The sequence below is a fragment of the Salvelinus fontinalis genome, chromosome 13 (assembly GCF_029448725.1).
Source record: "Salvelinus fontinalis isolate EN_2023a chromosome 13, ASM2944872v1, whole genome shotgun sequence".
Taxonomy (NCBI): Eukaryota; Metazoa; Chordata; class Actinopteri; order Salmoniformes; family Salmonidae; genus Salvelinus; species Salvelinus fontinalis.
The window spans coordinates 42,441,875-42,465,567 of NC_074677.1; the positions used below are offsets into that span (position 1 = coordinate 42,441,875).

At 41.8% G+C, this 23,693-nt stretch overlaps 1 protein-coding gene across 4 annotated transcripts in view; it reads right to left on the reverse strand.

Moving 5' to 3' along the window:
• LOC129868725 (carotenoid-cleaving dioxygenase, mitochondrial-like) overlaps window positions 1–23,296 on the reverse strand; it is an 83,293-nt gene extending 59,997 nt beyond the window's left edge. For 2 of the 4 annotated variants that reach the window (XM_055942934.1, XM_055942933.1), the window contains exon 1: window positions 23,084–23,295. In XM_055942934.1, coding sequence (XP_055798909.1) covers window positions 23,084–23,111 — 28 coding nt within the window. In that variant the 5' untranslated portion in view covers window positions 23,112–23,295. Of the gene's footprint in view, window positions 1–23,083 lie in introns of all 4 variants that reach the window. The other 2 variants (XM_055942935.1, XM_055942932.1) reach the window with 2 other exon arrangements.
• Between the last annotated feature and the right edge of the window lie 397 nt (window positions 23,297–23,693).

Genomic DNA, 23,693 nt, shown 5'->3' on the forward strand with positions numbered 1-23,693 from the left:
AATAAACTTCGTTATGTCCAAATATCACGCTGCACTTTGGTCCAATCCCTACTCCTCCTCTTCGTCTGAAGAGGAGGAGGACAGCCGTTACAACAGAAGGCATGCTACATTTCGTTTTAATCCTGTATTGAACACAGATCATCCCTTCAATTTTATCGATTATTAACGTTAAAAAAATACCTAAAGTTGTATTACAAAAGGAGTTTAACATTTTTTGGCAAAGTTTACAGGTAACCTTTGAGATATTTTGTCGTCACGTTTGAGCAAGTTGGAACCTGTGTTTTTCTGGATCAAACGCGCCAAATAAATTGACATTTTGCATATATATCGACGGAATTAATCGAACAAAAGGACCATTTGTGATGTTTTTGGACATATTGGAATGCCAACAACAGAAGCTCGTCAAAGGTAAGGCATGAATTATATTTTTATTTCTGCGTTTTGTGTCGCGCCTGCAGGTTTGAAATATGCTTATCTCTCTTTGTTTACTATGGTGCTATTCTCAGATAATAGCATCGTATGCTTTTGCCGAAAAGCTTATTTCAATTCTGACATGTTGGCGGGACCACAACCAGTGTAGCTTTAATTTGGTATCTTTCATGTGTGATTTAATGAAAGTTTGATTTTATAGTAATTTTCATAGTAATTAATTTGAATATGGCGCTCTGCAATTTCTCTGGCTTTTTGCCCAGTGAGACAGTAGCGTCTTGCCTAAACTCAGATTTTTTTATATAAATATGAACTTTACCGAACAAAAAATACATGTATTGTGTAACATGAAGTCCTATGAGTGTCATCTGATGAAGATCATCAAAGATTAGTGATTCATTTTATCTCTATTTCTGCTTTTTGTTACTGCTCTCTTTAGCTGGAAAAATGCCTGTCTTTTTCTGTGACTTGGCTCATACCTAACATAATCGTTTGGTGTGCTTTCGTCGTAAAACCTTTTTGAAATCGGACACTTTGGCTGGATTTACAACAAGTGTAGCTTTAAAATGGTCTAAAATACTTGTATGTTTGAGGAATTTAAATGATGGGATTTCTATTGTTTTGAATTTGGCGCGCTGCAGTTTCACTGGCTGTTGACGAGGTGGGACGCTACCGTAGAGAAGTTAATGCTGCTAACTTCACACTTGTTTTTAGAGTCCCACAATAAGAACTAAGACGCTAATATTTGTGTTAACGAGTGTTTCCCAGTAGCGCTTTCTGTCTGCTATACAGCACACACTCATTTTCAGCCGGGTAGCCTATTTTTTCCCACTTAAATTAATTAGGCTACTTTTCAATTCGCAAGTCAGAAAAAAAGTTAGCAAAGCCCTCTCCCACTCGAACAGCACTCCAGTCCTTAGGGCCCCAACTATCACACCAGAATCCAATAATCAACTAATCATGATCTTCAGTTTAGAAAGCAAATAGTTTAATTAGCTGTGTTTGCTAGGGATAAGAAAAAAGTGTGACACCACTACGGCCCCCGGGGACTGGAATTGCACATCCCAGCACAATATGCATCTCCTATTGACAGGACAGGCGCCTGTCAGTCACAAAGTTAACGATCACAAGGAAACTGTCTGTCCCGCCTCCCGGTACCTGTGTGTGTGTTATGTAGGCTGTGGTTGCAGTAGAGAGGATGAAAAAGAGAAGTTAATTTTAACAGTGACCAAGTAAGCTACTATGGCTATTTGATCCTAATGTAGACCTAACAGAGTGGTATACCATCAAACGATGGAGAAAATGCATAACATTTTAATAACATGGAAATAGCTATTCTATCATTCAGCCTACAGTAGCAGCCAATGTGTGGAGTTCAATGTAGGCTTATATTCCATTAGACTTTGGGGGGAAAAAACATGCAGGGCTTGACATTAACCTGTTTATCCACTTGTCCTTCGAACAAGGAGGTTGGCACACCCTGATCTGTTTCACCTGTCTATGTGATTGTCTCCACCCCCGTCCAGGTGTCAGCTATCTTCAAATCAAATCACATTTTATTTGTCACATACACATGGTTATCAGATGTTAATGCGAGTGTAGCGAAATGCTTGTGCTTCTAGTTCCGACAATGCAGTAATAACCAACGAGTAATCTAACCTAATATTTCCCCATTATCCCCTGTGTATTTATACCTGTGTCCTCAGTTTGTTGCCAGTTCGTCTTGTTTGTTCAAGTCAACCAGCATTTTGTGTCTCAGCTCCTTCTTTTTCCAGTCTCTCTTTTCTCGCCCTCCTGGTTTCGACCCTTGCCTGTCCCAACTCCGAGCCCGCCTGCCTGACCACGCTGCCTGCCCCTGACCCTGCCTACCTTTTCCCCGCTCTGGATTACCGACCTCTGCCTGAGCCAGCCTGCCGCCCTGTACTGTTGCCCCACCTCTGGTTTACTGACCCCTGCCTGTCTATTGCCTGCCCCTGTTGGAATACTAAACTATTGTTTATTCAACATGGTCTGCATCTGAGTCTTACCTTCATACCTGATAGAGGTGACTGGAAAAAAAGTGTATGTTGCAAGAAACCACTTTACAAAAGAATGCGTTATTATTCCCATACCATTATTGCAGAGAATCAGACAAATTATGCTACCCTCTGCCTATTGGCTACTTAGCCTATTCAAGCCCATCTCAAAATACAACACTGGCCCTTTAAGAAAAAAAACTTTTTACCTGACTTGCTTTTCAACAATGTCTAGAAATGTACACATTTTGTGCTCTTGTAGGAAGCAATCACTCCCATATTGCTGACTACACACGGTCTAATAACTCACTAACTAGCAAAGGATATGTACAACACGTGCACACTGGGCGACATGCAGCTCTTTGATCTCAAAACAAGCGCATCTACTCATGATCACAGCTGTAAACACGGTCCTGTTCAAAGTAAATGTCACAGATCCATATACACAAATTATCTATTTGCATATAGGGCTCCCGAGTGGCGCAGTGATCTACGGCACTTCATCTCAGTGCTAGAGTTGTCACTACAGACCCTGATTTGATTCCAGGCTGTATCACAACCGGCACAGATAGGGAGTCCCTTAGGGCGGCGCACAATTGGCCCAGCGTCGTTCGGGTTTGGCCTGGGTAGGCCATCATTGTAAATAAGAATTTGTTCTTAACTGACGAGCCTAGTGTTTTAGCTGGAACTTCTGGTTCTTCTTTGTTAAGGTTTTATGGCTTCCTGGCGGCCATGTTGGAAGACCACCACATTAAATATTCTGACAACAGCCGAGGAGCTACCCCAACTGCATGATAACAGTGACTAAAACTAGTTGATTCATCACCACGGTCATTTTCTGTGGTGTATTTGGCTGCTCTAACAACGCAGGAAAGAAAACAGGAAAAAATATACATTTGCAGATGTCCCACAATCATGAAACACCATTGGTGACACCAATGAGATAAGACTCAAGAACGGTCAGAAAAGCTAAGAACTTTTTGCCCGTCAAGACCTGAACCCAGACAGCTGTCAATACAGGGTTTGCCACGTTTATTTCATCACTGGTAAGTCAAGTCTGATCAATTCCAAGTTTAATTTAACCGTTATGCTAACCAGGTGTTAAACACCTACCCTAAATTAGCCAAAATGAGCTAGCTAGCTTGATAGCTTGTAGTCTAGTTATTAGCATGTGTCACCTGAGTTTCAACTTTCGGGGAAGAATGTGGCCTTTGATTAACCTTTCATGCAATTCTACTACACTTTATATGACATTAGCAGATTCTTTTTAAATACGATGTTTGTACAGGCCTACTCTTCTGACACTGACAACAGATAAATAAAAGTGACCTTGTCTTGAAAGCAACCATGTGCTCTAGGCCGAAAAGGGGTCCTGACTAAAAGGGATCCAGCTTTTGTCAAATGAACGTAAACAGTTATTTTTTGCATTTGAGCTAACCTAACTAACCCTTAACTTAATTCTCCTATCCTGCTGTTTACATTTTCCTAATCTGCTATGAAATGTCGAACATTATGTTCATTTTACAAAAGCTGGATCCCTTCTAGCCATGACCATGGAAAGGGGAGACACAAATTGTACAATATGTCTACATACAGTAGCCTGGTGGATGGATATTATCGTCCCAAAAAAACCTCCAGTGGTTGTCATACATTCATATGATAACTCAATTATACTTTTTGAGAACTCTATTCATAAGAGGGAAAATGTAAGGACACGACATTATACGACAAAGGCCTCAATGGGATAGGACAACTTGATGTGTTGACTATTGGTTGCTCCTGCCCAACAATATATTTAATATTTAAATGACAATAAAACACCTGAATGAATTAAAAACAACCAAGGACTTCAAAGCCCTGATGATATAGGTAACCTGAAGAAGTGATATTCTAACATCAGGTGTGCTTCTCATTTCAAGACACCCATGTCAACTGGATTCCCGCTGTGAAGGTGAGCAATGCTGCAACAGCATCAGTTTCTACTTCTACTTATCTGTCCTTTTCCAGATATGAAAGGAGACATCCCTCAGTTATTGGAGATGGTTGTCATATGCTGTACTTTGGACGATCTGAATGGTTCTGTTGTGCCATTTAAGTAGAGATTACCTTCACCTTGGTGTCAAGACAAAAGTGCCCCCTTAAACTGTATGAATATATACAATGTAATTTGGAACTTGTAAAATACTATTGTTGATATTGTAAACATACTGTACTTTAATAATAGGCTACATTGTTGTATGGGTGAAATGAAATGTATGTTGTCATCTCTGCTTTGCCTAGCCCCATTGAATAAAAAGTATTTCTTATAGCCCAACTATTGTCTTTCTTTTACACGTTTTACACATTTAGCATAGACAATGTCATTGTTGTGGTAGTCTTGGTAGTAGTAGTTGTATGTTTTAAGCTAAGAATCATCCCATTATCTCCTCTTTCCAGACATTTCTCCACCTAAATTACAAGGGTTGGATTTGTACTGAACAATTTAGTTGCAGCACAAGTAATGTACAAAATATATTTTAATGATTAGCTTCATACATTGTCGACTGGTATTGTATTTAAATTTAACATATAGCTGACAAATGTAAACAATGTGTGAGTAAAGCTATTCTCTGCTTCAGATGCACAATATCAAGGGGTAGAGCTGTTACGGTGACTATATTACTGCCACACCGGCAGTCACGAGTCATGACGGCAGTCAAATTCCATGTGACTGTTTAGTCATGGTAAATTAGGCCTCTCCAAGCTCTGATGCTGCTGATGGTCATTAGTAGCCTACCAAACTTGCTAACTGCCTGGTACTCAGCACTCTATTGTCCCTCTAATCACCCTGACATCATTGCAAATGTGATCAAAAATCGAATCAAACACTTCACGAGAGCCCATGTGCTCATGTTGCGCAACATTTTTCTAGGCTTTGCAATTGTGTGAGACAACAGACCGATTGCCTTGATTGAAAAGAAGAGGATTCCATGAGCTTACTATAGGCTAGGCCTCTCCCTAATGTCAATATTCCTTGTCCATTGCTGTTTTGGTTAGTCATTATTGTCTTATTTCACTGTAGAGCCTCCAGCCCTGCTCAATATGCCTTAGCTAGCCCTTTTTTTCCACCTCCCACACATGCGGTGATCTCACCTGGTTTAAATGGTGTCTCTAGAGACAACCTCTCTCATCGTCACTCAATGCCTAGGTTTCACTCCACTGTATTCACATCCTACCATACCTTTGTCTGTACATTATGCCTTGAATCTATTCTTCCGCAACAAGAAACCTGCTCCTTTTACTCTCTGTTCCGAACGCACTAGATGACCAGTTCTTGTAGCCTTTAGCCGTACCCTTATCCTACTCCTCATCTGTTCCTCTGGTGATGTAGAGGTTAATCCAGGCCCTGCAGTGCCTAGCTCCACTTCCATTTCCCAGGCGCTCTCATTTGTTGACTTCTGTAACCGTAAAAGCCTTGGTTTCATGCATGTTAACTTCTTATGGCTGCAGGGGCAGTATTGAGTAGCTTTGATGAAAAGATGCCCAGAGTAAACTGCCTGCTCCTCAGTCCCAGTTGCTAATATATGCATATTATTATTAGTATTGGATAGAAAACACTCTGAAGTTTCTAAAACTGTTTGAATGATGTCTGAGTATAACAGAACTCCTATGGCAGGCAAAGACCTGAGAAAAAAATCCAACGAGGAAGTGGGAAATCTGAGGTTTGTAGGTTTTCAACTCATCTCCTATCAAATACACAGTGGGATATGGGTCAGTTTGCACTTCCTACGGCTTCCACTAGATGTCAACAGTTGTTAGAACTTTGTCTGGTGCTTCTACTATGAAGTGGGGCCGAAGGAGTGAGGAATGAGTAAGGTCTGCCATGAGCTGACCATGCTCGGACCATGCGCGTTCACATGAGAGGGAGCTCTGTTCCATCGCACTTCTGAAGACAATGGAATTCTCCAGTTGGAACATTATTGAAGATTTATGTTAAAAACATCCTAAAGATTGATTCAATACATCGTTTGACATGTTTCTACTGACTGTTACGGAACTTTTTGACATGTCGTCTGCTTTTAGTGAACACGCTTCGTGACTTTAGATTTGTTTACCAAACAGGCTAACAAAAGAAGCTATTTGCACATAAATGATGGACATTACCGAACAAAACAAACATTTCTTGTGGGTCCTGGGAGTGCATTCCGATGAAGATCAGCAAAGGTAAGTGAAGATTTATAATGCTATTCATGACTTTTGTTGACTCCACAATTTGGCGGGTAACTGTATGGCTTCCTTTTGTGGCTGAACGCTGTTCTCAGATTATTGAATATTGTTCTTTTGCCGTAAAGCTTTTTTAAAATCTGACACAGCGGTTGCATTAAGAACAAGTTTATCTTTAATTCTATGTAAAACATGTATCTTTCATCAAAGTTTATGATGAGTATTTCTGTTATTTGATGTGGCTCTCTGCAATTTCTACGGATATTTTGGAGGCATTTCTGAACATGGCGATAATATAAACAGAGGTTTTTGGATATAAATATGAACTTTATCGAACAAAACATATATGTATTGTGTAACATGAAGTCCAAATTCGGGACCATCTCTGATAGCTATAGGACCACAGTGACTGTCACAAATTTGAGGTTTTAATGACCTAGTAAATTCGATGACTTGGAGGTGAAATATATCAAATGTATTCAGGAAGAGCTCGGCCTGACCCGGGTCTCTAAAGGAAAACGCTCGAGCCCAGTGTGTTGACTGGGTACAGTATGACGCAAGACCCCACACTGCTTTGGTGTGCTCTGCCAGCAGCTGTTTGCCAAGTGTGCTTGGCCAAGCTGAATCCTGCAATCTCTGCTAAAAAATAGCATTACTCCAATTTGTATAACTGTGATGGTTCTAGTGTCTTACACGCAATGGTAGCAAAGCCCACAAACACTTTGCACACATTTATATAGATTTGTTTGTATTTTTTGAGTAGCATTTAGATAAATGGTCAGAGACAGGGGTGTGAAGGTGAACGGAAAGGCACTGGCGTGACAAACTACCCTTGCTGTCTCTGCCTGGCCGGTTCCCCTCTCTCCACTGGGATTCTCTGCCTCTAACCCTATTACGGGGGCTGAGTCACTGGCTTACGGGTGCTCTTCTATGCCATCCCTAGGAAGGGTGTGTCACTTGAGTGGGTTGAGTCTCTGACGTGATCTTCCTGTCTGGGTTGGGGCCCCCCTTGGGTTCGTGCCATGGGGGAGATCTTCGTGGGCTATACTCGGCCTTGTCTCAGGGTAGTAAGTTGGTGGTTGAAGATATCCCTCTAGTGGTGTGGGGGCTGTGCTTTGGCAAAGTGGGTGGGGTTATATCCTGCCTGGTTGAACCTGTCCGGGACTATAGTCGGGCGGGGCCACAGTGTCTCCCGACCCCTCCTGTCTCAGCCTCCAGTAATAATGCTGCAATAGTTTGTGTCAGGGGGCAAGGGTATCCTTTATTATCCGGTCCTTTGTGAATTTAAGTATGCTCCCTCTAATTCTCTCTCTTTCTCTCTTTCTCTTCTCTCGGAGGACCTGAGCCCTAGGACCATGCCTCAGGACTACCTGGCCTGATGACTCCTTGCTGTCCCCAGTCCACCTGGTTGTGCTGCTGCTCCACTGTGATTAGTATTATTTGACCCTCCTGGTCATCTATGAACATTTGAACATTTTGGCCATGTACTGTTATAATCTCCAACCGGCACAGCCAGAAGAGGACTGGCCACCCCTCAGAGCCTGGTACCTCTCTAGGTTTCTTCCTAGGTTCCTGCCTTTCTATGGAGTTTTTCCTAGCCACCGTGCTTCTACATCTGCATTACTTGCTGTTTGGGGTTTTAGGATGGGTGTCTGTATAGCGCTTTGTGACATCGGCTGATGTAAAAAGGGCTTTATAAATAAATTAGACTGATAGTTATAGTTTTTTTATTGTGTTACTTTTTTATAATTTAGTTTATTTAGTAAATTACTCTCATTTTTCTTAATTGCATTTTTGGTCAAGGGCTTGCAAGTAAGCATTTCACGGTAAGGTCTACACCTGTTTATTTTGGCGCATGTGACAAATAAAATTTGATTTTGATTTGATTTCAACCAAAACTAGATCAAGCAAAACATTATTTATGAAGAAGTTGTCTTAATCTGGTTGTGATCTGGTTACGCGGCGTACCGGCCAGATTGCAACCAGTAAAATAGATCTTTATCATGTCGTATGCCCACTGGGTTGTTTTCTGGCACATTTCTGGAATATGCAGCTACAAAGTGCTGGCGCATAGGCTTACTGTGGCTTACTCACCTGACAGAATAAAATCAATGACATATATCCTTGCCATTCATAAAGTGCTTTCTGGTCTACACCGTTGAATAAAAATGTTTTCCATTACTCATTTAAAATTGTGCATGGTTAAATTGGCGACAGCCTGTTTGCCTTCCCACCTATCTGTTTCATGTCTCAAGTAGCCAGTGAAAGACAGCATGTACCACAGCCAAAGAAAGTTTGCCAAAATAAAATTCACCCTCTTAACTGCTAAAAATGTTGTTGATCTTTGGAAAATGTCTCATATAGGCTATATGATGTTTTCATTACATTACAATTGTCTAATAAACCTGGGTCAATGTAAACCTGCCTAGTAGCTATGTTTCCATCCAATTGGTGATAGATTTTCATGCAAATATAAAAAAATCTGCATAAAAACAATGTTCATTTTCGAACCAGACAGGTGTTTCCATCAAATTGACTTATTGCAGATAAAAGGCTGTGCGTGATGGCATAATACACATACAAATACATGTTCCGGTTAAATTCCCATGTACCAAATAAAATATAGGGGAGACTGGGGATGATGGTAAAACGTTTCACTTTTTCGTTAGTTTCTCAGAGATCGAGTGTTCAAAACTTGATACAAACAACCTACATCTGTCCTTTACAAATTGTTATTTGTAAATCAAACTGCAAATGCATGGTGTGCATGGTGTCTTAAATACAAGGCGTAGACCACCACTCAGGACAATGGATCTAATCCCAGAAGCCGACCAAAACATTGGCGCCGCAGAAGGGGCAGACGGAGTGGCCTCCTGGTCAGGCTCTGCAAATGTCCAGTCTCTTGACAACAAGACGAAATTCGAGCAAAGGTTGCTTTCCAGAGAGACATCAGAGATTGTAACATTCTCTGTTTAACAGCAACATGGCTCTCTCACCGGGCTTCTCCATGCATTGCGCCGACAGAGATAAACACCTCTCTGGGAAGAGGAAGGATGGGGGTGCTTGCTTCATGACTAACTTCACTGGGGTAGGGGGCAGCATTCGGAATTTTGGATGAAAAGCGTGCCCAAATTAAACTGCCTGCTACTCAGGCCCAGAAGATAGGATATGCATATAATTAGTAGATTTGGATAGAAATACGCTCTAAAGTTTCTGAAACTCTTAAAATAATGTATGTGAGTTATAACAGAACTGATATGGCAGGCGAAAACCAGAGGAAAATTCAACCAGGAAGTACTATTATTTTAAAAGGCTGTTTTTCAATTGAAAGCCTATCCACCATACAAAGACTTAGAACCCAGTTCACGGGCTCTGTGGCTTCCTCTACATGTGGCCAGTCTTTAGGCATTGTTTCAAGCTTTTACTCTGAAAAATGAGGGAGATACAGCACTTTCAATCAGAGGCCAGTGGAAATTTCCAGACAACAGCCATGCGCCTGATCGGGAACGCGCCTTTCTTGTTTCTCCTTAACTATTGACGAAGCTTTTGTTCGGTTTAAATATTATTTAATATTACGACCAAAACAACTGGAGGATTGATTTTAAACATCGTTTGGCATGTTTCTACAAATTTTTATTGTACTTAAACTTTTCATCTGGACTTATTGCACACGCCTTAAGCATTCGGATTACTGGAGAAAACGCGCTAACAAAAAGGAGGTTTTTGCTCATAAAGAGGGACATTATTGAAGAAAACAAACATTTATTGTCTAACATGGAGACCTGGGAATGCCACCAGATGAAGATCATCAAAGGTAAGTGATTAATTTTAATGCTATTTCTGACTTGTGACATTCTCCTTGGCTGGAAAATGGCTGTATGGGTTTCTGTGACTAGGTGCAGACCTAACATAATCGCAAAGTGTGCTTTCGCCGTAAAGCCTTTTTGAAATCTGACACAGCGGTTGCATTAAGGAGAAGTTTCTGTTTATTCGTGTGTTTAACACTTGTATCGTTTATCAATGTTTATGATGAGTATTTCTGTAATTTGATGCGGCTCTCTGCACTTTCACTGGATGTTTGTTTGAGACAATGCATTTCTAAACATAACGCGCCAATGTAAACTGAGATTTTTGGATATAAATTTGAACTTCTTCTAACAAAACATACATGTATTGTGTAACGTGAAGTCCTATGAGTGCCATCTGATGAAGATCATGAAAGGTTAGTGATTAATCTTCTCTATTTCTGTTTTTTGTGAAAGCTATCTTTCGCTGGAAAAATGTCTGTGCTTACTGTGGTTTTGTGGTGACCTAACATAATCGTTTGTAGTGCTTTCGCTGAAAAGCATATTTGAAATCGGACACTTTGGTGGGATTAACAACAAGATTACCTTTAAAATTATATAAGACAAATGTTTGTTTGAGGAATTTTAATTATGAGATTTCTGCTTTTTGAATTTGGCACCCTGCACTTTCACTCGCTGTTGTCATATCATCCCGGTAGCGGGATGGCAGCCATAAAAGGTTTAAGGAGAAGTGCATCTAAAATTCCATGTATAACACTTGTATCTTTTAGCAATGTTTATTATGAGTATTCCTGTAAATTGTATTTTGGGATTTCTGTTTTAAATTTGGCTCCCTGCAGTTTCACTGGCTGTTGAAGAGGTGGGATGCTACCGTCTCACGTACCCTAGAGAGGTTAAGAAGTGCATTGGAGATGTTGTACCCACTGTGACTATTAAAACCTACTCTAACCAGAAACCATGGATGGATGGCTGCATTCGCACAAAACTAAAACTGCGAACCACCGCATTTAACCCTGAAAAATGTATGGGAATATGGCTGAATATGAACAGTGAAGTTATTCCCTTCGCAATGCATTCAAACAAGCGAAATGCCAGTACAGGGACACAATGGAGTCACAATTCAACGGCTCATACACGAGACTTATGTGGCAGGGTCTACAGGAAATCACGGACTACAAAAAGAGAACCAGCCACGTCACGGACACCGATGTCACGCTTCCAGACAAACTAAACACCTTCGTTGCCATCTTTGAGCATAATACAGTGCAACCGTCCTCAACCGCAAGGCGTGCGGTCTGCACAACGCGTCACCGGGGGCAAACTACCTGCCCTCCATAACACCTATAGCACCCGATGTCACAGGAAGACCAAAAAGATAATCAATAACAACAACCATCCGAGCCACTGCCTGTTCACACCGCTACCATCCAGAAGGTGAGGTCAGTACATCAAAGTGCATCAAAGCTGGGACCAAGAGACTGAAAAACAGCTTCTATCTCAAGGCCATCAGACTGCTAAACAGCAATCACTAACTCTTGCTTACATAGAGACCCAATCACTGGCCACTTTAATAAGTTGATCACTAGTCACTTTAAATAAGGCCACTTTAATAATGCTTACATAGCTCATATCATGTGAATATACTGTATTCTATATCATCTTGCCTATACCTTGAGGAGTATGCCGCTCGGCCAACGCTCATCCATATATTTATATGTACATATTCTCATTCACCCCTTTTAGATTTGAGTGTATTAGGTAGATGTTGGGGAATTGTTTGATTACTTGTTAGATATTACTGCACTGACGGAACTAGAAGCACAAGCATTTTGCTACACTCGCCAATACAATTTGATTTCATTTGAAGTGTTACAATTTACTCCATGGTCTGGATTAATTGTAAAAGTGTTTGGGGTGAATTGTAACATATTGAAAAGGTGCATCAATCATAGATCATATTTCACTAATTATTAAATGATAAATCACTAATTATTGAACACCTTTATTGAGACCATGAGAGCAACATTGTCTTGTTTCCATTTTGTTTCACAGAAATAATAATAAATATAAATAATAAAATGCTTATTATTTTCCCCTCCACTAAATCCATATTTCTCAACCAAACTAAAACTAGGCTAAACACCTGAACATTTATGTTGTGTGTGTCTGTGCCTTTGTGACTGAATGTTGAACATGTTCAATTAATCACCGTTGTGAGTCACCGTTGTGACAGTGGTATGGCTGTCATGTGGCACAGGCTTGGTGGGCCCATAACTTGCATTCGCAGCACTGCACCCAGATCTCCTTGGACTTGAATAGGTAAAGTTTTCCTTGTTGGAGTAATCTGAATCTTCTGGTTCAATGTACTTTGTTTTGGATTTTTTCTTAGGCAGGACCGTTGTTGATCAGAATGGTTTGTCTTGGCTTGCTTTTTAGGCAGGGCAATGTACATTTTTGCCTTCTGAATGCTTGACTTTTTAAATTCTTCTTCCAGTGCCTCCTTGATGGGTTTATCCATTTTCTCCTCTTCCTACTCCTTGCTGTAATTTCAACTGGGTTGAAATCAGAAGAGTAATGAGGTGTTTCCCAGCCACAGCCTGATACATGTGAAGTGACTGGATAGGTTTCCTGGGAGGCAGCTGGAGAGGTGGCTTGGGAGGCAGCTGGAGGGGTGGCCTGGGAGGCAGCTGAAGAGGTTTCCTGGGAGGCAGCTGGAGAGGTTTCCTGGGAGGCAGCTGGAGAGGTGGCCTGGGAGGCAGCTGGAGGTGTGACCTGGGAGGCAGCTGGAGAGGTGGCCTGGGAGGCAGCTGGAAAGGTGGCCTGGGAGGGAGCTGGAAAGGTGGCCTGGGAGGAAGCTGGAAAGGTGGCCTGGGAGGGAGCTGGAGAGGTGGCCTGGGAGGGAGCTGGAAAGGTGGCCTGGGAGGGAGCTGGAAAGGTGGCCTGGGAGGGAGCTGGAAAGCTGGCCTGGGAGGCAGCTGGAGAGGTTGGCTGGGAGGCAGCTAGAGAGGTGGCCTGGGAAGCAGCTGGAAAGGTGGCCTGGGAGGCAGCTGGAAAGGTGGCCTGGGAGGCAGCTAGAGAGGTGGCCTGGGAGGGAGCTGGAAAGGTGGCCTGGGAGGCAGCTAGAGAGGTGGCCTGGGAGGGAGCTGGAGAGGTGGCCTGGGAGGCAGCTAGAGAGGTGGGCTGGGAGGCAGCTGGAGAGGTGGGCTGGGAGGCCGCTGGAGAGGTGGCCTGGGAGGCAGCTAGAGAGGTGGGCTGGGAGGCAGCTGGAGAGGTGGGCTGGTAGGCAGCTGGAGAGGTGGCCTGGGAGGCAGCTGGAGAGGTGGCCTGGGAGGCAGCTGGAGAGGTGGCCTGGGAGGCAGCTGGAGAGGTGGCCTGGGAGGCAGCTGGAGTTGTGGCCTGGGAGGCAGCTAGAGAGGTGGCCTGGGAGGCAGCTGGAGAGGTGGGATGGATAGCAGCGGGCACAGTGGATAAATCAGATGCCCTCAAGAGATACTGACAACTTCTGCTCATCCATGAAGACCCTGTTTCCACTACGGTAGCCTACATGAGGAAGCTCTCTCAACCCCTTCTCCAGTAGCTTCTTTCTCTCTTTGCAGAATAAGTACAGAGTCACATGACATATACCATACAACTTTGCAACCAATCTGATTGACTTCCCCTGCTCTGCTACATAATTTGACGCTCTTCAACGTGTGGAGAAGTAATTCCCTATATGTCTTTCTTTTCCATGATCTTGAGTAAAAGTAAAGATACCTTAATAGACAATGACTCAAGTAAAATTCTACTTGAGTAAAAGTCTAAAAGTATTTGGATTTAAATTATGTATCAAAAGTAAATCTAATTGATCAAATATACCTAAGAATCAAAAGTCAAAGTATAAATCATTGCAAAGTCTTTATATTAAGCAAACCAGACGGCATACAGTAATTTTCTTGTTTTTTATTTATTTACGGATAGCCATGGGCACGCTCCAACACTCAGACATCATTTACAAACGATGCATGTGTTTAGTGAGTCCAACAGATAAAAGGCTGTAGGGATGGCCATGGATGTTCCTTTGATGAGTATGTAAATTAGACCATTTTATTGTTCTGCTAAGCATTCAAAATGTAATGAGTACTTTTGGGTGTCAGGGGAAATGTATGGAGTGTATCATTTTCTTCAGGAATGTAGTGAAGTAAAAGTAAAAGTTTTCCAAAATATAAATAGTAAAGTTAAGTCAAGTACCCCAAAAATCTACTTAAGTAGTACTTTCAATTATTCTTACTTAAGTACTTCACACCACTGGATTGTAGGAAAGCTGAAAGTAAAAGAAAGCATGTACCAAAAACATCCAGTTTTACTCTGGGTTAGTTGTAACATTTTCTCACAAGTTTTTACAACTAACCCTTGCAGCCATTACCTAGCTTCACTTTTAGATAAATGTTAAAATTTTGGTTATAAACCTGATATACAATACCAGTCAAAAGTTTGGACACGCCTACTCATTCCAGTGTTTTTCTTAATGTTTTACTATTTTCTACATTGTAGAATAATAGTGAAGACATCAAAACTATGAAATAACACATATGGAATCATATAGTAAACAAACAAGTTTTAAACGAATCAAAATATATTTTACATTCTTCAAAGTACCCACCCTTTGTCTTGATAATAGCTTTGCACACAGATTTGAACCCATGTTTTTTTGTTTGTATTGTCTTTTACCAGATCTAATGTGTTACATTCTACAACATTAATTTCACATTTCCACAAACTTCAAAGAGTTTTCTTTCAAATGGTATCAAGAATATGCATATCCTTGCTTCAGGTCCAGAGCTATAGGCAGTTAGATTTGGGTATGTCATTTGAGGCGAGAAAAAAAAAAGTACGATCCTTTCGAGTTTTCTTTATAAATAAATGACATACTGCAATTCACAAAGATAATTGAAAACGTGTTGAAATTCTTTCACTAATTTAACTGATGTGGTTCTATGACGTCTTAACAGGAATGGACCCAGAACTTAAATGAGCATCTGTTGTTTATTTTAGAGACCTATGTTCCATTTGAATAAGTGCCCATCACACAATTTGTTTTGTAACCTTAAATTCATTTCTTCAAGATAATTTGGGCAATATACTTATTTTTTTTTTTAATAAAATACAATTTTAAAAACAAACAATTGTGGCAATTCATGTCTTCCAGTAAAATACTTTAATCTCAAGAGAAGACAGGTTAAATGTTAAAAAAGTTTTGATATTCTCTTACTTAGAAAATAGTCCTGAACATATAAGCCTAGACCAGCGTTTCCCAAACTCAGGACTCCAAGGAGTGCACATTTAGTTTTTTGCTGTAACACTATACAGCTGATTCAGATTATCAAAGTAAAGTACTAAGTGTTTTGTAAGGATGGTAAAATAATACTCCACAAAAAGTGCTCGTTTTCTATGTTACTTAGTCAAGAAAAACATTGCATTTGATGTGGATGTTTTGGGTCTTTCTTTTGGGTATTTGGGATGAACTGAAAGCACGTATATCCAACCAACGGGACATTAAAAACTGTAATATCTTATGTTTCACCGAGTCATGGCTGAACGACGACATTAAGAGCATACAGTTGGCTGGTTATACACTCTATCAGCAGGATAGAACAGCAGCCTCTGGTAAGACACGGGTTGGGGGCCTATGCATATATGTAACAGCTGGTGCACTATCTAAGGAAGTCTCGAGGTTTTGCTCGCCTGAGGTAGATTATCTCATGATAAGCTGTAGACCACACTATCTACCTAGAGAGTTTATTTGTATTTTTCATAGCTGTCTACATACCACCACAGATCAATGCTGGCACTAAAACCGCACTCAATGAGCTGTATACCACCATAAACAAACAGGAAAACGCTCATCTAGAAGCGGCACTCATAGCATCCGGGGACTTTAATGCAGGGAAACTTAAATCAGTTTTACCTAATTTCTATCAGCATGTGCAATCAGAGGAAAAATAATTCAAGACCACCTTTACTCAACACACAGAGACACATACAAAGCTCTCCCTCGCCTTCCATTTGGCAATTCTGACCATAATTCTATCCTCCTGATTCCTGCTTACAAGCAATTAAAGCTGGAACACCAGTGACTCTGTCTATAAAAAAACTGGTCAGATAAAGCAGATGCTAAACTACAGGACTGTTTTGCTAGCACAGACTGGAAAATGTTCCGGGATTCTTCCAATGGCATTGAGGAGTACACCACATCAGTCACTGGCTTTATCAATAAGTGCATTGAGGAAGTTGTCCCCTCAGTGACTGTACGTACATATCCCAACCAGAGGCCATGGATTACAGGCAACATTTGCACTGAGCTAAAGGCTAGAGCTGCCACTTTCAAGGAGCGGGACTCTAACCCAGAAGCTTATAAGCAATCCCGCCATGCCCTCCGATGAACCATCAAACAGACAAGCATCAATACAGGACTAAGATCAAATCGCACTACACCGGCTCCAACGCTCGTCGGATGTGACCGGGCTTGCAAACTATTACAGACTATGAAGAGAAGCACAGTCGAGAGCTGCCCTGTGACACGAGCCTACCAGACAAGCTAAATATCTTCTATGCTCGCTTTGAGGCAAGTAACACTGAAACATGCATGAGAGCATCAGCTGTTCCGGACGACTGTGTGATCACGCTCTCCGCAGCCGATGTGAGTAAGACCTTTAAACAGGTCAACATTCACAATGCCGCAGGACCAGACAAAATACCAGGACGTGTACTTCGCGCATGCGCTGACCAACTGGTAAGTGTCTTCACTGACATTTTCAACCTCTCCCTGTCTGAGTCTGTAATACCAACATGTTTCAAGCAGACCACCATAGTCCCTGTGCCAAAGAACACTAAGGTAACCTACCTAAATGACTACCGACCCATAGCACTCACGTCTGTAGCCATGAAATGTTTTGAAAGGCTGGTAGTGGCTCACATCAACACCATTATCCCAGAAACCCTAGACCAGGGGTGTCAAACTCAAATACCCAGTGGGCCAAAATGTAAAACCTGAACAAAGTCGCGGGCCAACATTGAACAAATTAACCTTTTAATATGGACCCAAACAAGTTTTGCTTTAACATTGAATATGAAACAAGCATCGCTTATTACCATACAATATATAATTGAATAGTGGAGACATGCAAAATCGAATTTCAAATGAAAAAACACATCAATGGCATTCATTTATTAAATAAATAAAATTTAAATAAAAGTCGTATGCCTCTTTTCTATTTGCAGCCTTCTGATTTAAATACCAAAATAAACTTTTTCCATTGGCTAATAATTTTACAAATAATTTTATTATAAATTAATCAACCATTCAAGCCCATGCCTTGTAGCAAGAAAAAGTGCACAAAGAAAACGTTAATTATTGCACACTGATCTAATCTGATGTGCCCAAGCCAGATACCTGGCATCTCTTCTTGGATGCTAGTTCATCAATGTCTGGGCTCAGGCTCTGAGCTGAAGAAATCCTCAGTATCGAGCGAAGGTGTTCATCAGTCAGACGTCTCCTGTGAGTTGTTTTGGTCATCTTCATCGAGGAGAAAAGTTGCTCGCATAGATAAGTGCTGCCAAACATGGAGAGCATCTGAGCAGCTTGGGTGCGGAGCTGAGGCATTGTGTCAGGGATGAACCGTGGAAACTGTGCGGCGCCCACAGCATCATACTTTGACTTCAGCGTGTCGTTGCACTGGAGTTCAATCAGCTCCATTTGGATGTTGGTTGGTGCATTTTCCACATCAACTGCGAAGGGATTACTAAGCAGTTCAAACCTAAATTTTTGTACATCGAAGTCGGCAAATCGCCGGCTAAACTCAGCGGCGAGAACACTGAGTTTTTCAGCAAACTGTGCGCATGGGAACACGGCGGTAGAGATCTGCGCTTTTATGGTTTGGCAGCAGGGAAAATGGCAAGGGTTTCCTTGCAGCATCTGATTCTCCCACAGGCACAGTTTAGTTTTAAAGGCCCTCACTGCAGCGTACATGTCTGTGATGATGCGCCCACGCCCCTGAAGCTGCAGGTTCAGCGCATCGAGATGGCTCGAGATGTCACAGAGAAAAGCCAGCTCACACAGAAACTTTTGCTCCCGGAGCTCTGCTGTATCCTTCCCTTTGGTTTCCAGGAATTGACATATTTCCTCACGCAGCTCGAAACATCTGTTCAGTACTTTTCCTCTGCTTAGCCATCTCACCTCTGTGTGATACGGCACGTCTGCGTATTCCGAACCACACTCCTCTAGAATTTTTTTTAACTGCCGGTGATTCAGACCTTTGGCTCTTATAAAGTTAACTACCTGTGTTACTGTGGTCATAACATATTCCATCTTTAGGGCTTTGGCACACAGTGATTCCTGATGTATGATGCAGTGGTAAACAGTTAGCTCACCTGCACAGTTCTCTTCCCGCATCTTCTCCCGAACCCTGCCCACCAGTCCACTCTTTTTACCGCACATCGCTGGCGCACCATCTGTCGTTAATCCAACGAGTTTATCCCACGGCAGCTTTATTTCAGTTACACATTTGGAAACCTCCTCAAAGATTTCCTTTCCTGTGGTTGTGCCATGCATTGATTTGAATCCCAATAGCTCCTCCGTAACACACAGATTTGAGTCCACTCCACGGATGAAGACTGACAGCTGAGCAGTATCAGATGCGTCGCAGCTCTCATCCACAGCGAGGGAGAACGCAACGAAATCTTTTCCCTTTTCCATCAACTGGTCATACAGATTGGTGGCAAGATCACATGTGCGATCAGCTACTGTGTTCCTGCTCAGGCTCACGTTTGAAAATGCTTGCTTTTTCTCTGGGCATACGAGGTCACAAACTTTCATCATGCACTTTTTCACGAACTCTCCCTCATTAAAGGGCCGGGCTGATTTTGCGATCTCTGCTGCCACTATATAACTAGCCTTTACAGCAGCCTCACTTTGTGATGTGGCTTTTTTGAACATATTCTGTTGTGAAACCAAACTTCTTTTCATCTCCTCTACTTTCTGGCTCCTTTGAGTCATGTCCAGGTCCTTGTATTTGTCATGGTGTTTCGTTTCATAGTGTCGTCTAATGTTGTACTCCTTACTTACAGCCACGTTGACTCCACAAACAAGACAAACAGGTTTGTCTTTTACATATTTAAACAGATATTGAGCCTCCCACTTGTCCAGAAAGCTCCTGTTTTCTGCCTTTCTTTTCGCCATTTTTGGGAAGGGATAGCGCGCTGACAGTTGTAGCGTCTATGTTGCTATGACTACTGTCACAGAGGAGAGGGCGTTTCTAGGTCCTGTCCTGATTGGCGCGCGAAAACAACAGCAGAGCATCATGGGATTCGTAGTATTAGCGGTGAATGCGCTGTATAATACCGGCGGGCCAGCTCTAGTAGTAATTTGGTATTGTCTCGTGGGCCAAATATAATTACCCCGCGGGCCAAATTTGGCCAGAGTTTGACACCCATGCCCTAGACCCATTTCAATTTGCACACCGCACCAACAGATCCACAGATGATACAATCTCTATTGCACTCCACACTGCCCTTTCACACCTGGACAAAAGGAACACCTATGTGAGAATGCTGTTCATTGATTACAGCTTAGCGTTCAACACCATATTGCCCTCAAAGCTCATCACTAAGCTAAGGACCCTGGGACTAAACACCTCCCTCTGCAACTGGATCCTGGACTTCCTGACGGGGGACCCCCAGGTGGTAAGGGTAAATAACAACACATCCTCCATGCTGATCATCAACACAGGGGCCCCTCGGGGGTTCGTGCTCAGTCCCTTTCTGTACTCCCTGTTCACTCATGACTGCACGGCCAGGCACGATTCCAACACCATTATTAAGTTAGCTGATGACACAACAGTGGTAGGCCTGATCAACGACAATGATGAGACAGCCTATAGGGTGGAGGTCAGAGACCTGACAGTGTAGTGCAAGGACACCAACCTCTCCCTCAACGTGATCAAGACAAAGGAGATGATTGTACACTACAGGAAAAGGAGGACCAAGCACGCCCTCATTCTCATCGACGAGCTGTAGTGTAGCAGGTTGAGAGCTTCAAGTTCCTTGGCGTCCACATCACCAACAAACTAACATGGTCCAAGCACACCAAGACAGTTGTGAAGAGTGCTCGATAAAACCTATTCCCCCTCAGGAGACTGAAAAGTTTTGGCATGGGTCCTCAGATCCTCAAAATGTTTTACAGCTGCACCATCGAGAGCATCCTGACGGGTTGCAACACTGCCTGGTATGGTAACTGCTTTGCCTCCTACCGGAAAGGAAGTACAGAGAGTAGTGCGTATGGCCCAGTACATCACAGAGGCCAAGCTTCTTGCCATCCAGGACCTCTATACCAGGCGGTGTCAGAGGAATGCCTTAAAAGTTGTCAAAGACTCCAGCCATCCTAGTCGTAGACTGTTCTCTCTGCTACCGCACGGCAAGCGGTAGCGGAGCGCCAAGTCTAGGTCCAAGAGGCTTCTAAACAGCTGCTACCCCCAAGCCATAAGACTCCTGAACAGCTAATCAAATGGCTACCCAGACTATTTGCAGTTTTCCTCTTCTACGCTGCTGCTACTCTTCGTTGTTATCTATGCATTGTCACTTTAATAACTCTACCTATATGTACCTATTAGCTCAATTACCTCGACACCAGTGCACTCTTACATTTTTGGGGGCTATTTTCTTAAAACTGCATTGATGGTTAAGGGCTTGTAGGTAAGCATTTCACTGTTGTATTTGGCACGTGAGAAATAAGATTTGATTTGATTTACACAAATATTAGCGTCTTAGCTCTTATTTTGGGAATCTAAAAACCAGTGCGAAATTAACCACTTTAAGCATTCAGCCTATTTTATGTATTTAACATACATATTGGTCTTTACAGCCTAAGCTATGAAATAGGGTATAAAGTATCAGCCTACTTGGTGACACCCACAGAACCACTATTTTTGCTATAATTGCTAGACAGCCATTTTCAAGCAGATTGAGGTCAAAACAGTAACTCGGCCACTCCGGTACATTCACTGTCTTCTTGGTAAACAACTCCAGTGTAGATTTGGACTTGTGTTTTAGGTTATTGACCAGCTGAAAGGTGAATTCATCTCCCAGTGTCTGGTGGAAAGCAGACTGAACCAGGTTTTCCTCTAGGATTTTGCTTGTGCTTAGCTCCATTCCTTATATTTTTCATCCTGAAAAACTCCTCAGTCCTTAACGATTACAAGCGTACCCATAACATGATGCAGCAACCACTATGCTTGAAAATATGGAGAGTGGAACTCAGTAATGTGTTGTATTGAATTTGCCCCAAACCTAACACTTTGTATTTAGCACAATTGATTTGCTTTGCCACATTTTATGCAGTATTATTTTAGTGCCTTGTTGCAAACAGGATGCATGTTTTGGAATATTTGTATTTTGTACAGGCTTCCTTCTTTTCACTCTGTCAATTAGGTTAATATTGTGGAGAAACTACCATGTTGTTGATCCATTCTCAGTTTTCTCCTATCACAGCCATTAAACTTTGTAACTGTTTTAAAGTCACCATTGGCCTCATGGTGAAATCCCTGCGTGGTTTCCTTCCTCTCCAACAACTGAGTTAGGAAGGATGCCTGTATCTTTGTAGTGACTGGGTGTTTTGATACACCATCCAAAGTGTAATTAAAAAACTTCACCATGCTCAAAGGGATATTCAAGGTATACTTTTTTATTTATACTCTTCTACCACTAGGTGCCCTTCTTTGCGAGGCATTGGAACACCTCCCTGGTCTTTGTGGTTGAATCTGTGTTTGAAATTCACTGCTCGACTGAGGGAACTTACAGATAATTGTATGTGTGGGGTACAGAGATGAGGAAGTCATTCAGAAATCATGTTAAAAAACAATTATTGCACACAGAATGAGTCCATGCAACTTATGTGACTTGCTAATCACATTTTTTACTTTGTCAAAACAAAGTGGTTGAATACTTATTGACTCAAGACATTTCAGCTTTTCGTTGTTAATGAATTTGTAAAAAAAAAAAGAAAAAAAAAAAGAAGAAAAACATAATTCCACTTTGACATTGTGGGCTATTGTGTGTAGGCCAGTGACACAACAAATCCAATTTAATCAATTTAAAATTCAGGCTGTAAATCAACAAAATGTGGAAAAATAATTACTTTCTGAAGGCACTGTATGCAAACAAAAAAGTAAACATACTTTTTCAGCCAGCATTATTATAGTCTCTATGACGAACATGTCTTATCTTTCAGTCAAACAGGCTATTCCAGACTACCATTTGTATTTGCCACCTGTTTTGAGTAAGGACAGGATACACACCCACACCGAGGGCAACAACAGTCACGTGCAGCTATAATATGCAGTAATGTAGCATAGGAAACAACCGTAAAATGCAGCTATAATATGCAGTAATATGTAGCCTAGGAAACAGCAATCACATGCAGCTATAATGCGCAGTAATATGTAGATTATGAAACAACTAATATGCCAACAGCTGGAGCCTAGGGAAAAACTGTCATATTCAGCTGTAGCCTAGGATACAAAAGTAATATGTAGCTGTAGGTTATAGATAAAGAGAATAACAAGATATAGGATTAACCTTTAAAGAAGAGAATAACCTTACCTGATACCTCAAGCTTTATTGGTGGCATGGCTTGACTTAGAACACTGCTGCTGCTGTGTGAATAATTCAGTGTGTTGAATTCAGTTAGCTACAGTGGTCTACTGTCCTTTTATAGAGAAAGCTTTTTTTTTGCTGGTTGCTCTCTACACTGCACGCTAGTGAGCTACACACTGTACTGGCAGTTTATATGGAGGCGGTGCATTATATAATCCTGGTATATAACCCATTGCTGAGGAACAATGGGACAGGGAGGGGTGGAGAGAGTGGAAAGAGAGCCAGCATCATTCAGGGAGGAGAATACAGGGACAGTTATAGAACAGTCCCTTTTCTGACCTTCACACCAGGGTCGGGGTTTCATTTCAATGTATAGAGGCAGATAACCATTGTGATAGGTCCTGTTTCACTGTAGTACTTTTTTTGTTTACTTCCTGAATTGAATGAAATGACTGCTTCTCACAGGCAATTCTTGTAGTTTTAAGCATTTTTAGATTTTTTTTTTCATGTTGTTTCCTAGGATGTGTAGTGCTTTTAGGCTTGAACTTGAACCTTTAGGTCAAGTCATCTTGTGGTGGGAAGTGATTATGACCACATTTGGGTTATTTGTACAACT